Source organism: Brienomyrus brachyistius, unplaced genomic scaffold (genome assembly GCF_023856365.1).
Source record: "Brienomyrus brachyistius isolate T26 unplaced genomic scaffold, BBRACH_0.4 scaffold60, whole genome shotgun sequence".
Lineage (NCBI taxonomy): Eukaryota > Metazoa > Chordata > Actinopteri > Osteoglossiformes > Mormyridae > Brienomyrus > Brienomyrus brachyistius.
The window spans coordinates 1,170,353-1,186,566 of NW_026042335.1; the positions used below are offsets into that span (position 1 = coordinate 1,170,353).

The 16,214-nt window shown below is 43.0% G+C and overlaps 1 protein-coding gene across 1 annotated transcript; it reads right to left on the minus strand.

Moving 5' to 3' along the window:
* Positions 1 to 1,679: 1,679 nt before the first annotated feature.
* LOC125725055 (kelch-like protein 10) lies at positions 1,680 to 5,995 on the minus strand. The gene is made up of 6 exons (XM_049001657.1): positions 5,809 to 5,995; positions 4,782 to 5,271; positions 3,808 to 4,416; positions 3,138 to 3,287; positions 2,143 to 2,503; positions 1,680 to 2,055 (listed from the first exon to the last, which is right to left on the minus strand). Exons 1-5 carry the CDS (start codon positions 5,967 to 5,969, stop codon positions 2,198 to 2,200), a joined length of 1,716 nt encoding a protein of 571 aa, XP_048857614.1. The 5' UTR covers positions 5,970 to 5,995; the 3' UTR covers positions 1,680 to 2,055; positions 2,143 to 2,197.
* Between the last annotated feature and the right edge of the window lie 10,219 nt (positions 5,996 to 16,214).

A 16,214-nucleotide genomic window follows, 5' to 3' on the forward strand; every position in this document is an offset into this window, starting at 1 on the left:
GACGTTGGGGCCTCAAGCCACCCTCATGAAGTCTGTCTCTGACCAAACAATCAGAAACATTCACACCAGTGGCCTGATGGAGGTCATTTTGTAGGGCTTCAGCAGTGTTCATCCTGTTCCTCCTTGCACAAAGGAGCAGATACCGGTCCTGTTGATGGATTAAGGACCTTCTATGGCCCTCTCCAGCTCTCCTAGAGTAACTGCCTGTCTCCTGGGATCTCCTCCATGCCCTTGAGACTGTGCTGGGAGACACAGCAAACCTTCTGGCAATGGCACGTATTGATGTGCCATCCTGGAGGAGTTGGACTACCTGTGCAACCTCTGTAGGGTCCAGGTATCGCCTCATGCTACCAGTAGTGACACTGACCGTCGCCAAATGCAAAACTAGTGAAAAAACCACCAGAAAAGATGATGAGGGAAAAATGCCAGTGGCCTCCACCTGTTAAACCATTCCTGTTTTGGGGGTCGTCTCATTGTTACCCCTCTAGTTCACCTGTTCATAATTTCATTAGCACCAAAGCAGCTGAAACTGATTAACCACCCCCTCCACTACTTAACTGACCAGATCAATATCCCAGAGGTTTAATGGACTAGATGCTATACTCTAATTAAAAAGTGTTCCTTAAATTTTTTTGAGCAATGTATAATCGTAGCATCACTTCCCTTGTCTTAAACTCCACACACCTAGAGTTGTAACCCAACATCCTATTGGCCTTTTTATTGCTTCCCCACACTGGCGAAAGTGGGACATGGAAGCATCAACATACACACCGAGATCTTTCTCATAATCAGCTACCTTTATTTCAGTGGGACCCGTAAAATATCTGTACTTTATATTTCTGCTCTCTGAATGATTATCTTACATGTATCTACTGTATGTTAAATTTCATCTGACAGGTATCAGCCCAGTCGCTAATTAAATCCAGATCCCGTTGTAGCCTCTCCGCTGCTAGATCAATATCTGCTACGCCACCCACCCTGGTGTCGTCTGCAAATGTAACCAGTTTACTGTATGTATTGGTGTCAATATCATTAATGTAAATTAGGAACAGTACTGGTCCTAAAATTGAACCCTACGGTACCCCACTATGAACGCAGGCCCACTGTCATGCCCGGCTCATACGATCGTTGTGTGCCACGCCCCCTGATTATCCACGTGTGCTTCCCCTATCATGCCCAGCTGTACCTTGTCGTTTCGCCATGTCTTTTGTCTATATCAGTCCACATCTTGCCCTGTCCGATGTCCGTCATTGATGTTAGTGCTGTTGTCATGTCCCGTTCTGCCCATAGCCGTCTTCCCCCTAATAAAACCCCAGTTTTCCCCGTATTCTACCTCCCTGCTTCGTCCTTCCCTGCCTCCTTCCTGCCAGCCTGCCCGTTCGCACACGCAAACTCTGACACCCACAATATAATATTGTGTACAGTACATACTGTAATCAATCCAGAGGTAACATCACTTCTCCAAATTCAAGTTGCCAGTTATGTTTACTGTAGGTCCCAGGGGAAGGGGCTGCACTAAACCAGTATTTCAATTGATTACGAAAAACCTTAGTGCTTAATTAGTAATCACAGATGGTTGCAGCGGAATTTCTGAAGAGAACCGTCAAACGAGAACGAAGGAGTATATTCAAACAACATTTATCCAAAATGGGAAATTTATGACGCTTTCACAAACTAGATAATATAAAAAAGAGAACTTTATTTTAAGTATGCAATGTCAGGAGAAGATTCAACTCCGACCTCCAGCAGAGCTTCTCCCATGTCCTGGAGGACGCAGGGGACATTGAGTCCGAATGGGCCTTGTTCCATGCCTCCGTTGTGGAGGCGGCTGACTGGAGCTGTGGCCGTAAGGTGGTCGGTGCCTGTTGTGGCGGCATTCCCCGAACCCGCTGGTGGACAGCGGTGATGAAATGATGGAATGCGGCTTCGGCGGTCGTCGAGGCAAAAACTCAGGTGTGGGAGGAGCTTAGCGAGGCCATGGAAAATGACTTCCGGACAGCCTTGACTTCAAAGACCTCGATCCCACCAACACACCTTCCAATGAGGAAGCAGAGTCTGGGGAAAAAAAGAGGTGTCAATAGAAACTCACTGTATATTATAGGGAAAGAATTCGGGGTTGGGGGTGTAAATGAGGTTACGTACTGGGCATGCTGTTGTGGGCAGATGGGTTTCTCTCCTCCTTGGTGGCCGTTAGGGACTAACGAGGTGAAGCGTATTTTATGATGCGGGGGTGCGCAGGCACTACGCAGCAGCTGAAGTGTTTTCTGGCTCTGCTCATGTCCTGCGCACGATACCAGCTGCCTGTCCCCGCATCATAACACTCCACCTTGTTAGTTACCCTAAACCCATCGTGGCCGCCCATCACAAACAGGAGGTCGTCCACCACTGCGATGCCAAATTCACTGCGCGGTGTGGACATGGGGGCCACAGCATGCCAGCGGTTTGTGGTAGGGTCATAGACCTCCATGGTCTGCAGGTCATCAGGCCTGTTGATACCGCCCACCTGAGAGATGCCAAAGATTCATTATCACTTGGTTGCCAAAAGGATGGGCAAACATCAACTTTCCCAAAGTCATGAACTCTTAAGCAATTTTCACCCTATGAAGGCAGGCTCTTTAGAACCTCCCATTGTCTATAAATGACACAAGCTTATATACACATGTCAACCTATATGCAATGAAAACATGGATTTGGGCAACAGAATACTTGTATGATTCGGTGAAAACTGTGAGCCTTCAAAAATGACTCCTTATGCTAATATATTTTGCTTTTTTATTGTTATTACTTAAAACGAACACTTGAAGCTAATCAGACACTGAAAAAAACAACAATCTGACCAATTATATCTGGAACTAGGGAAAATAATTAATAAAAAATCTAAACTTTACAGCCCGAGCTAGTAGCAGAGACCCCCAGCAGATCCATTTATAACCCAGAAATAAATGCAGGGAGGCTAAAGAGGGTAGCATATATGTTTTTTATGTGTATTAAGATAAGCCTTTGCAGCAGGTATTTCTGGCATTTAACTGTTTTGTTTGGTTTAAATGCATCACAATGAAAGACACAGCAGCAAAGACAAAAAAACCATGAGTCTTACAGGTAAAATGTGAGATTTGACACAGAAAGGAATCACTCACCGCATAGATCTTCCCTCTATACGCCGTGACTCCAAGGCTGTGACGGGGAGTGCTCATTGGAGTGATCAAGCTCCATTCATTAGTGAGGGGGTCAAAGCACTCCACTGTAGAAAGGCTCTCTGTTCCATTGAAGCCCCCACAGATGTATATCTATGAAAAACAATTTAACTGTGAACACCGTTATACTGTATATGACTGGGGTTTGGAGGTTACAGATGAAGTTCATTGTGACTCAAAAATAAAAGTATATGCTATGCATAGTGTATGACAGGGTTCCCCAGTTCCGGTCCTGGCGGAACACAGTTTGCAGATTTCCCTTCTCAAACACACCATAATCAGCTAATTTTCAGGTTTAGTATGGCTGTTTGAAAAGGGAAATCTGCAAAGAGTTTTGAATTCTGCTCCGCCAGGAACAGAATAAAGGAAACCTGACATGGGAACACCATTTCATCTATCTCACAAGTCTTGGATATGACACCACAGCACTACCCAATGTGCCCCTAATGGAGACCAATAATGCATTTATGCAAATACTTAAATTTATTGAACATAGTAATTATGGATTAAAATCAGCAATCTGAAGAGAAAGAGAACTTATGATTGAGTAAAATACTCAATTTCAAGGGGAAAATGAAGGTAAACACAGGCAGACGCCCTCCCATTACCCTACCTTGCCATTCAGGGTGGTGGCACTGGCATCGTTTCGCCTCTCATTCATGGGCTCGATCTGGGTCCATTTGTTGGTTACTGGGTTGTACCGCTCTACTTTATTGAGGGGCCTGAAACCAATATGGCCACCCATGGCGTAGATGAACCCATCAAGCACGACCACACTAATATTGCAGCGCTGCCAGTGCATTGGGGCCATCTGCTGCCATGCTCGTGTGATCGGGTCATATCTGCGCACGGTATTAATAGAGTTTTGGCCATCAAACCCCCCAATGCAGTACACAAATCCATTATGGTACACCATGCCATGACCAGCTAGGTTGGTCTGCTCCTCCTGCGTGATATCCACCCAGCGGTCGGCCCGTGTGTCATACGCATCGATGCAGTTGGTAGTGCGCATGTTCCAACCACCAACAGCCAGCAAAATGTCAGAGGGCAAGCGTGGGCGGATCAGCGGGTTCTCAAAGTCAGAGAGTGGACTTTCGTCAAGATCATAGATGACCTTTAAGACATCGCTGATAATTCGCCTGCACGCCGCATTGGCCTTCACTAGATCGTTGTTTTTGACGATCTTCATAAAATATTCTGGATCCATACGAGCCATGCGAACCTACACAGAAATCAAGAATGAGAGAATTCCCATGAGTTCCTTAGTGCTTTCTGTGAATCTCTGGAGATGAGCAATTCCTAACATTAAGGATACAGCAGGAAGTGCAAATTTTAATTTCTTTAGCTGTAGCCATTTACATAGAAAGTCTCAGATGTGTCAGCTAACACTTATTTTATGTCAGTGTGTTGTTTTCCATTATTTGTTACACTCTCCTCCCAAGTGTAATACCTGGAAGCCTTGGTTATAGACTTATGGGACATGGAAATGAAGGTTCAGTCTCTAGCTACAGTAATAAAGACTTCACTCAATGAGCATTCTATTGTTATATACACAAGTCAATGCGAACATAGTATAACTATACTCACCTTGGGCAACAGAACTGAAATGTGGGCCTCTCGGGTGGCAGGCTCGTGCTCGATCCAACGGAGGATGGCGTCAAACACCACATCTTCTTCTCTGACATTCAGTTCATCCCGCTCCATGATGTCACAAAGTTCTTCGAGCGTGAGTTCTAGGAAATCGTTTGATGTGATGGCAACCTCCTTAAAGTTCTTCAGGAGGAATTTGAATGCAGACTGGTGCAGCTCATTGAGGCAGTAGACTTCTCCGATTTTGACAAGCCCAACACAGTTGTCAAGGCAGAGATGCTCATGCAGGAAGTCACAGCAGCGCTGTACGATGCCCAGGACACTGAGATAATCAGCAGCTGCCAGGAGGTTCTCCACATTGTCAGCTGTGATGACCACAGAGTATGTGTAGGCGTACTCGATGACCTGCCTCAATGTTTCAGGGGAAATGCCTGGGAGTTGGTACTCCCGCTTTCCTGAATCACTCCAGTCACTGGCGAACAGAGCCCTGAAACACAATCCAGAAGTGACTCATCTAATAAATATGGGTTTTGCAGGCAAAGTTAATTAAGGGGTTTTCTAAATCTTCTGAACCAGGGACCCCCAAATGGAAATAAACCAGAGATAAGGACGCCCTGCTACAGATGATCACATAGGCATCAAAGAACTAGGGACCAGGGGCTTTAACTCTTATTTTTCCAACAGTAGCTCCCCCTTTAATATATTTTAGTTGGGCTGGTGGGCAAGTCCCCCGGAATACTTTGTTTTTCCTGTTTGACATGGTCCCCTTTTTATATATTTATACCATTATTATTGTTATTATTATTATTATTATTATTATATGGTAAAAGTTAAGGTGGTACACTTATCAGAAATATTTCTGATCAGCACTGACCTACATTAATATAATTTAATATAATATATATTAATATAAACTTTCTGTCATCCTAGAGCCTTATTGCCAAGGAGAAGTCATTGCTAATGAGAGATAAAAACTGACTCCTTGCTGTTTTCGCATCTTCATATATGGGTCACAGCTACTTACTGGAAGTAGGAGCTACAGCCACACAGAATCACTCTATGGGCGTTGAACTGAACACCGTCTGCGATGAGGACCATGTCACAGAGCTGTCCTGCCAGCCGAAGCTTGTTGAACACTTCGAACGCCGGGGACATCAGTACTCGCTCCATGTCGTGTGCCATCATTATTCAAAAATGTGGATGTCTCGTCTCTTTCTCCTTTTTATACCACTCGAAATGACGTACATACGTTCTAATACGCAAAAACCGCACTTTTGCGTCACAGTGTTCTAAGATACCGTAACGTTTATTTTTAAATCTATATTTGAGATTCGAAATTGATTGGGGGGAAATATTTTCTATGCGCAATCAGCTGTACAAGAAGAACAAGTGAAATGTTTTTAATATCACTTTTGGTAAATGTATACCGTGCTTATCTTAGCATTTACGTTTTGTATTATGTATGAATTGTCAAATCACGAATTCCCGAAATAAATAAAATAGTTCCTTAATTAATAAAAAAAAAAAAAATCATATTTTTTCTCCTCAGCTGCGTTTCTAAAACTGAAAAACAAAAACGGTCCTTCACATGTCTGTCAGGAACGAGGTTAAAGTTCGTATCTTATTCCCTAGTTTCCACCTTAAACATAAGCCACTGAGCAACAAATGTCCACAGGACATTATTTTATGGGCTAAATCTGGTCGGCCCGTTGTGGCCTTTATTTAGAACAAAAATGGTCCTTGAAAATTGGGCTGCGTAGTCCGTCTGTTTTGGTCCACATTTAGCACAAGGCGGACGTATTTATCGGACCGCATATATCCCCAATACAGTCATGAAAACGTATTGCAGCAAGTGTGGAATTATCACAATGATTATTGTGCTGTGTACACTTCACCCAAATCCTGAACGCTATTGCATATAATCGATTATATATTATAGAGCAGTTATGTTACAATCAAGGTACAGTGTGCAATATCACTCCATGTGCTATTGACCATTTTCCTGTTTTATGATCTTTTCTTGAGAAATCGTTTTTTTTTTTTTGTAATTCCTCACTTCTGCCGACTAACTCCTCCACGTTTAATATATTTCCGTGCAGGTTTATAAGTTTGTTTTCCTGCAGCTTCACGGCACCCATCGTTCTTGCGCACCCCCACACAGATGGACGAGTTAAGTTAGAAGTGGATGGGAGTAGCGGCAGGACAGATATTCCGAGGGCGCCCATTGAACGATGTGAGTAATTATTATTTCTCGTTAGAATTCTCACTTAACACAGAATGTTGTGTTTGGCTGAAGTTTAAACAGTCGAGCTGAATTGTGGCAAGATAAGCTGAAGCTGTTCGCGTCCGTCGCTAATGCTCGCGCCATGACTAGCCAGCACATAGTGAAATGGCGAATGGATTTGGCGACATTTTCCGTTTGAATTGAGCACAGAGACGTATTTGGTGTTTTATTTGTGGCCCTGCTTTTACAGTGGACGTGTAGCAAAGTGAAGTTGGGATCAGCTTGCGTCTTTTGCAGCTAACATCACACTCGATATAGCCTAGCCGCAGTGTATGGTGGAATCGTCATTTTTGGTGTACACAACGCAAGAGCGCACGAGTGTTTTATATATTTATATATATATAAACAATTCTACTCTGGCTGAGTTTTTTTATTATTATTATTTTTCATGCTATACTATATACAAACGTTGTACAAGTACATCTTAGGATATAGTTCACTGTGACAATATAAATGGTAGGATGGAACTGAAACAGCAACGACTGTGTTTATGTAATTATTTAGGTCTGTGTATAATATCTTACTGTATCTAAAATCCCAAAGTAAATTAATTACTTTTACCCACCCACACACACACAAGACATATTAAGGATTGTACATTAACATATTTTATCGTAAAAAAAAACTGTTGTCCGAAACATACTGAATTTAACTGGATATAGATATATGCACACACAAACAAACATAATAACTAACATATAAATATAACGTTAAATATAAAACAAGCACACACAGAAGTCAAAATATGACATACATATAAAATGTATGGTCGGTTGATGGCCAGTTTTTCGCTGGTACTTGTGACTAGTGACATGGTGTATTGCAACAGCAATAAAGGGTTCTCATCATCATCTCATCATCAAATAGAACTTTAAATAAATATAACTTTAAATATAAAACAAGCACGCACAGAAGTCAAAATAAGACATACATATAAAATTATTATATTAAATAAGTATAAAAGGCAGATACAATTAAAATAAGGCATTCCTAAATGACACAATTAACATGATTGCACTTTGCACAACACACAGTGATATGAAATAATTGTCATCTATATCAGGACCTTCCTTGACTTCCTTGATGCAAAGTCATCAATAATGTCATCATATGAAATCTGGCCAGCAATTGCATGATTAATGCTGATGATAGCAAGGCCAGTGAGGCGTTCTTGAGACATAGTGGACCTCAGATATGTCTTCACAAGTTTCAGCTTTGAAAAGCTCCTCTCTGCTGAAGCCACAGTTACAGGTAGAGTAACTGCAATTCTCAGAGCAATGCACAAATTTGGGTATATTTCTGAGAGTTCGCTGTCATGCACAAAGTTCAGCAGCTCAAGACAGGTCATAGATTTTGATGGTAAGTCAGACGAATTCTTAATCTCCTGTGCAAGCTCTCCGGCATCCAAGTCTGATTGGTCCTGAAAAAGCTAAGTAGCACCGAGGGTCTTACACTGTTCAGTGAGGTCATCATTTGAGAGATTTGGAAAATGTGTCAGTCCTCCAAATTTCTGTCCCACATTTTCCAATGTGGTGAATCTCTCTTGGATGGAAGACACTGCAGCATCAACAACAACATTAAAAAAGGTCACCTCCAGGTTCTTTAAGTCATCACTCAATGGCTCATCAAATGATTTGTGAGAGAAGTGCCGCTTTGTAGTTCTCTGTCTTTTCTGCTGTAGAACAGCCTCTACGTTCATGTCCTCACACATATCTTTGGCTGACATTTGTGCAGATGCAAAGCCTGTTGCCCTGTACTTGCGGAGACCTCTCTCTGTCTTTTTGAGGAGATTGCCCGCTACATCCACATGCATGTTGGGAGACTGCATGAGCTTGCTCACATGGTGGGTTTGGTTCAGGATGTCACACCACACCACTGTACAAATGCTGAATCTGTCTGATCCCACCTCCTCCTCAATGACTGACTGCAAGTGCCTTTCTGGACACGGTTAATATGCTCTTGCATTATGGGATCAAACCTTGCCATGAGTTCAACTTCTTTTAGAAAATTGCCATTTGATGGAGAAAACAATGTTTCTGTGTGTCCCCTTAGTGCTTAATTTCTGATTGCGAGAGACTGAGTGATAATAGTGAGACGAGTCAGCGCCGCTCTCCATCTTATTTTCTCAGCCTGCAGAAGTGCCATCTCTTGTTTGTTAATTGTTTCACCATTTTTAATCCTCACTACCAGCTCTTTCCATGCTTTCATGGAGTTATGGTGTTCAGGACTATTGTCACGTGAGGTGAGAAGAGAACTGGCATGCTTCCAATCTATCAGCCCAGAACTTGTTAAACGGATGTGTCTTTTAGAAAACAAAAAAAGCAAAAAAGGCTGTTGTTTTTCTCAGAATATACTAGCCAGCTTTTAGGCATCTTTTCACCGCTAACTAGTGTTTTCTTAAAATACTGCTGGTGGCAACTTCTTCCATCACCCTCATTTCTAGGAAAAACAAAGTCAGGTGCTACCTTACTTGGTCCTTTGCAAAACCAGCGGTATTCGAATGCTGTCAGTGATATCTGAAGGCCAGTTTGCAGGTTCTGTAGGCATGGGCTTATCCTCAGGGGGTTCAGCTCCAGGCATTTCTATGAGCATACATTTGCATTAGCATACACAAGTTATTTTGAATACACAGCATTCATGGTGGCGGAACAGTCTTTGCAAAATATTTTGCCACACACACACTCAGGCAACGCACAATCACACCTGAAGTGGCTGCTATTGGCTCTTCATCCTCGGGATCAGACATTTGTGGAGACACATATGTGGCTGAGGAGGTGGACGGCTCCTCATCTTGGGCGGTGGCAGTGGCAGAGGGTGCTCCAAAATGTTTCAGAAGTGCCCCTGAATAGAAACCCACTATAAAACTCTGATACATGCATGCATCATTTTCATGTTTAAAACAAACATATGATTTTGCCCAATTTATCAAATATTCAGAATTATATGTATAACAAGCATTTAATTGAATAGGCTATCACAACATCAGTGTTTGGAAGCAATGCATTACTCTGTAATTACACTAAGGTGACTTTCCTAAATAATAAAAAAAAAATAATAATAATAATCCTTATAGTGTAAGGGATTTTTTTTGCTAAGTCAGCTAGACTACAACAGAATTCTGTCGTCCGGTTTTCGCATAAGATAGTATGCAAACGGCTAACAAACAGCCATTATAATTCGTCATACACTGAGAATAGGACACAAATCAAAAGTACTTGTCCATCTTCCATCTGTGTTAATTTTGCACTCCAATATCAACACCCATCCCCCAGCCCGAGAGTCTGGTGCTTTTGTCTTTGTTTCTTTGTTTTTATTTTGCTTTATTTTGCGTGCTGGTTATTTGACGCCACTCCAGCCAGCCGGAGAATCCCCCGCCGCCCCGCCCATCCTCTCTCCTCTCCGCCCCTCCCCTCTCCTCCCTGTGTGGCAGGCAGCAGGCACACCCCACAAATGGAGGGCACCCTCACTCCCCACAATAGGGCAATATAAAACCAGTCAGTGCCCATGAAATCCCAAAAATGCGCTGGCATGATGTCGGGGCAGCATGGGAGTGCAAAAATATATATATATTTTTTTGCCGATACCCATGATGCTATGAGGCACCAACAACCTTACGGCCACAGCTCCACACTGTTGCCTCAATAATGGAGTCCTGGGACATGGTTCATTCAGGCTCAATATCCCCTGACTATCTGGGGATGCAAGAGAAGTTCTGCCGGAGATGTGAGTTAAAGATTTCCTGGACGAGGACCTCCGCCAGACACTCCCTATGCACCATCACCAGTGCTTGGTCCCATACATCCATCCATCCATCCATCCATTGTCCAAACTGCTTAACCTACTGGGTTGCGGGGGGGTCCAGAGCTTATCCCGGAAGCAATGGGCATGAGGCAGGGAACAACCCAGGATGGGGGGCCAGCCCATTGCAGGGCACACTCACACACCATGCATTCACACATGCACATCTACGGGCAATTTAGCATGCTTGGTCCCCTTGTTAAATATTGAGATTGGGAAAATCTATTGTAGCATTATTTTTAGGGGATTTCCCCAGTCCTAGTCAACTCCATTTCCTGGATGGAACCGTGAGACAGTCAGAGAGACAAACCAAGAAACAAAACTAACGGTGGGTGTTTTCGAATATTATGACTTATGACAAAAATAAATATTTATTAAAATAAGATTTCAGTTTGTACTTTATTCAATTTTTCACATTTCTCATGTTCTGAAAGGGCAACTCTGATGGAATTTTATGCATTGAAATAAAGAAATGACTTGAATTATGAATTTACAGAGTGTACAATATTTCAATTTGAAAATACTGTTGACTGTAGCAATGCCAATGTAGGCCCATACAACTGTAAATAAGAGGGTTCCTTTTTTATTCAGTTTCTTTAATGTGCAAAAGGAACATATCAGTTCAGTCCTGTCATTTGCAAAACATGAAGATTAGAGTTTACACCTGTTCTGTATATTACACAATTAAATGTAATACTGTGACCTGGTTTGAACCCATATGAGACACAGTTTGTTCCGTGCTTTTGGGTTACACGATCAATCTCCTCCCCCGCCTGCAAATTTTATTTGTTCAGACCAAATGTGCCAACTTGAGTGAAGATTGATAGTTTGATCAATGAAGCCATGCATCTCCAGGTAATGGGGGCACATTACCTGCATTGTGAGGGATTGTCAGTTAGGGCACTACGGCCATGTGGCGCGTTTCCCTGAGGGTGATCCGGGTCGCAGGATCCTCATTGCTGAGGACCCAAGCGGCTGGACCAGACCAAGGGGATGCCCACGTACATGTAACACCTACTGTAGCTGTGGCAGATGGATGGCCGATGGATTGGTAGAACTGGACCGTGTATTTGCCTGGGGGATCGCCGGCCAGGATCCCGAGGAGATTCGCTGTGTGGTGGTTGACTTCATACATACAGATTCGATTTTATATCTTACATGAAATGCAAAACACAACAATAATCCTGATGTAGTTTTCTGAAAATCTGTAACAATAGAGTGAAGGAACTGATCAAAGGCTGGGTTACTCATATATGGTATGATGAATACAATTAAGTGTTTGTTTAACCCTTTAGCTAAAAAACACACACACAAATTCCATAGCACAACTGATTACATATATTTTATATATTTTAATCATCCAGCGATATTGTTTAACGTTGTTTCGTTGTTCACATTTCGTGGTGTGTCAACAATGATCAATGAAAAACAAATTAAATTGTTGTTATTCCAGTCCTCCTGCCTGTCGTCTGCCTCAGTCTGTCTGTGGCTGAAGGAGCACAGATGCCCTCCCCAGCTTCCAGATGTCTCTGTATGGTAAAGTGCAGCAGTGTCTATTGGTATCATGGTCTCAGAAAAGAACAGCAGAAAATGACAGGAACAAATGTCCATCATCTGATACTCGGACTCCTGGTGACAGACAAGTAGTCTCTTCCCGCCTCCCAGCCCAGCATTCACCAAATAGCTATAGAGACACTGTTGCATATGCATGAGCTCCTACATAATTGTTAGACTGAACATGTTTCCTTTGTGTGGTTACATTGCAGCATTCTTAGAAAACTAAGAAAGTATCCCAGTGTTCTGTAAGCACTGTACATTTTAGGGAAAGAATTTGAGGGGGGGTGTACTTGAGGTTACCCACCAGGCAGGTGGGTTTATCTCCTCCTGGGTGGCCATGGGGCTACCGAGGTGCAGCGTGCTGTACGATGCAGGGGTGCGCAGGCACTACGCAGCAGCTGAAGTCTCTGTTGGCTCTGCTCATGTCCTGGGCGCTAAACCAGCTGCCTGTCCCCGCATCGTAACACTCCACCTTGGTTGTAACCCAGACGTCATCAGAGCCGCCCATCACAAACAGTAGGTCATCCACCACTGCGATGCCAAAACGGCCTCGTGCCGTGAACATGGGGACCACAGCACGCCAGTGGTTCATCGCAGGGTCATAGGCCTCGACGCTCCGCAGGTAATGTGACCCGTTGGAACCGCCCACCGGGGAGACACCAAAAGCAAGTGATCACTCAGGTACCAAAAGGATAAGCAAATATCAGCTTTACCAAAGTCTCAAACTTTTCAGGAATTTTAGTCCTATGAAAGCAGGCTTCCATTGTCTCACAAGCTTATAACTCATTTGTGTTAAAGACACGTGAACCTAACTGTACCAAAGACAGGGATTAGGGTGGAGGGAAAACCAGCAGAATTAGGGGAAAATCATGAGCCTTCAAAAAAGACTCCTTATGCTCATATATTTTGCTTTTATTATTATTATTACTAAAAATGGCATTTGTAGTTAAACAGACACTGACAAAAACAACAATTATGTCTGGAACTAGAGAATATAAAACTGTGATCAGAAATCGAAACTTTACTACCCGAGCTTGTAGCAGAGTCCCCCAACATATTCGTTTATAACCCAGAAATGAATGCAGGGAGGCTAAAGAGGGTGGTATATATTTTGTACATGCATTCAGATAAGCCTTCACAGTGAGTTATTCTGACACTGAACATTTTGTTTGGTTTAAGGGAATCACAATCCATGACAGTAGCAAAGACAGATAGGTAAAACTTGAAACTTGTCACCTATGGTTCAAGGTGCAAGAAAGGAGTCACTCACCACATAAATTTTCCCGTGATAAGCAGCGACCCTAAGGCCACGTGGGCGAGTGCTCATGAGAGCGATTATGGTCCATTCGCCAGTGAGTGGGTCATAGCACTCCACAGTAGCATGTGTATCAGCTCCATTGTAGCCGCCACAGATATATATCTAAGAAAACCAATTCAAAAGTGATGAGTGTCATGATGTAAATGATTGAGATGGAGATCCAAAAAGTACAGGGTCGTAGTGAAGCTGGAGCCGACCACAGGAAGCACATGGCACAAGGTAGGAGATTTACAGATAAAGTTCACCGTGACACAAACATAGAAGTATGTGCAATGGATAGTGTAGGACAGGGTTCCCCAATTTCCGTACTAGCGGGCCAGAATCCAATGCAGCTTGCAGATTTCCCATCTCGAGCAAACTATAATCAGCTAATTAACAAGTTTACTAGGTGTGTTTGAATAGGGAAATTTATCTGCAAACTGTTTGGAATCTGGCCCCCAGGGCCGGTATTGGGGAACACCATTTCATCTATCTCACAAGTCTTGGACTTGAGAATGAGGGTAAACACAGTCAGACGCCCTCCCATTAACCTACCTTGCCATTTAAGGTGGTGGCACTGGCATCGTGTCGCCGCTCATGCATGGGCTGGATAATGGTCCGTTCATTAGTTTCCGGGTCGTAGCGCTCGGCTGTGTTGAAGCGCATGAGGCCGTCAAACCCCCCAATGCAGTACACGTATCCATGTAAGTATACTGTGCCATGGCCGGACTGGCGCCTCTCCACCTGCGTAACATCCACCCAGCGGTCGGCCCGGGAGTCGTACGCATCAATCCAGGTGGTTGGGTGGTCAACCCAGCCACCAATAGCCAACAGGATGTCAGAGGGCTGGCGTGGGCGGGTCAACGGGTTTTCAGAATTTGGGCTTTTAAATTCAAGTTCATACATGGCCCTTAAGACGTCGTTGACAATGGGCTTGCACGCCGCATTGGCCTTCACTAGATCGTTCATTTTAATGTTCTTCATAAAATATTCCAGATCCATGCGAGCCATCTGAACCTACACAGGAAACAAGAACAAGAGAATGTCCATGAGTTCTTTGATGTTTTTTTTATGTATCACTGGAAAAGAGGAACTCTTGAGATAAAAGATCGAACAGCATGTCCAAATTGTAATTTCTCATTTTCATAAGGCTTTAGCTGAAGCCATTTACTTTGAAAGTCTCACTTGTGTCAGCTACAACTTTTTTTAATGTAAGACATTTGAGTGTGTTGTTTTGGAAGCCCAGGTTGTAGACTTATGGGACATGAAAATCTCTAACTACAGTAAAGGAATTCGGTGAATGAACATTTTATTGTTATATCCACATGTCAGTAAGAATGTTGTATAATTATAGTCACCTTGGGCAATATAACTGAAATGTGGGCCTCTCGGGTGGCAGGCTCGTGCTCGATCCACCGGAGGATGGCGTCAAACACAACATCCTCCTGTCTGACATTCAACTCAACCTTCTCAATGATGACACAAAGCTGTTGGAGGGACAGATCCATGAACTCCTCTGAGTTGGTGGCAACCTCATTGAAGTTCTTCAGAATGAAGCTGAAGGCAGACTGGTGCAGCTCGTTGAGGTAGTAGCCATCAGCGAGTTTAAAAAGGCTAATGCAGTTCTGGGTTAGGGTTAGGGTTGATCGTGCAGGAAGTCGCTACAGAGCTGCACAATGCCCAGGATGTTCAGCTGATCGGCGGCCGCCAGGAGGTTCTCCACGTTGTCAGTCGTGACGAGCACAGAGTACGCGTAGGCGTACTCGATGATCTGCTGCATCGTATCTGGGGAAACGCCTGGGAAGTGGTAGTCCCGTTTTCCTGAATCCTTCCAGTCACCGGTTAACAGAGCCCTGAAGGACAGTACAGATGTGAGTCATGTAATTAATAATAGGGTTTGCAGACAAAGTTAACAAGGGATTTTCTAATTCTTAAGTTGAGGAACCTCCACTACAGATAATCACATATGTACTTAAGAACTAGGAACCAGGACAGAAAGGACTTTAATATTTTTTTTTTGCGGCAGTGGGTCCCCATAAAATTTTTCACTTGGATCTGTGGGCAGTCACCTGCAATATTAGTTTGCCTTTGATTGACGTGGTCCCATTTCAATATTTTTATACTACTACTATAATAATAATAATTATTATACTAATAATTTTAAGTATTATTTTTATTATCATTATATGTCCAATGTTAAGGCGGTTCACTTAATAACTAGCTCAGAAATATTTCTTATTAGCCCTGTACTCTAATTTAACACAATTATGCATTTATGAAACTTTCTGTCATCACAGACGCTCATTGCCGGGGACAAATCATTGCTAAAGAAACAAAACTAACATTGAATGTAAGAAAACAATATATGTGATGTTTAGTAAATTCATTTGAGTTAAAATTGTGTTAAAATTTCTAACACCGATGTTTAAAGGGACTTTAAGGGACTAGTTCATATGTATGCACGTGTATTTTGTGACAAATGTTTTATCACCTA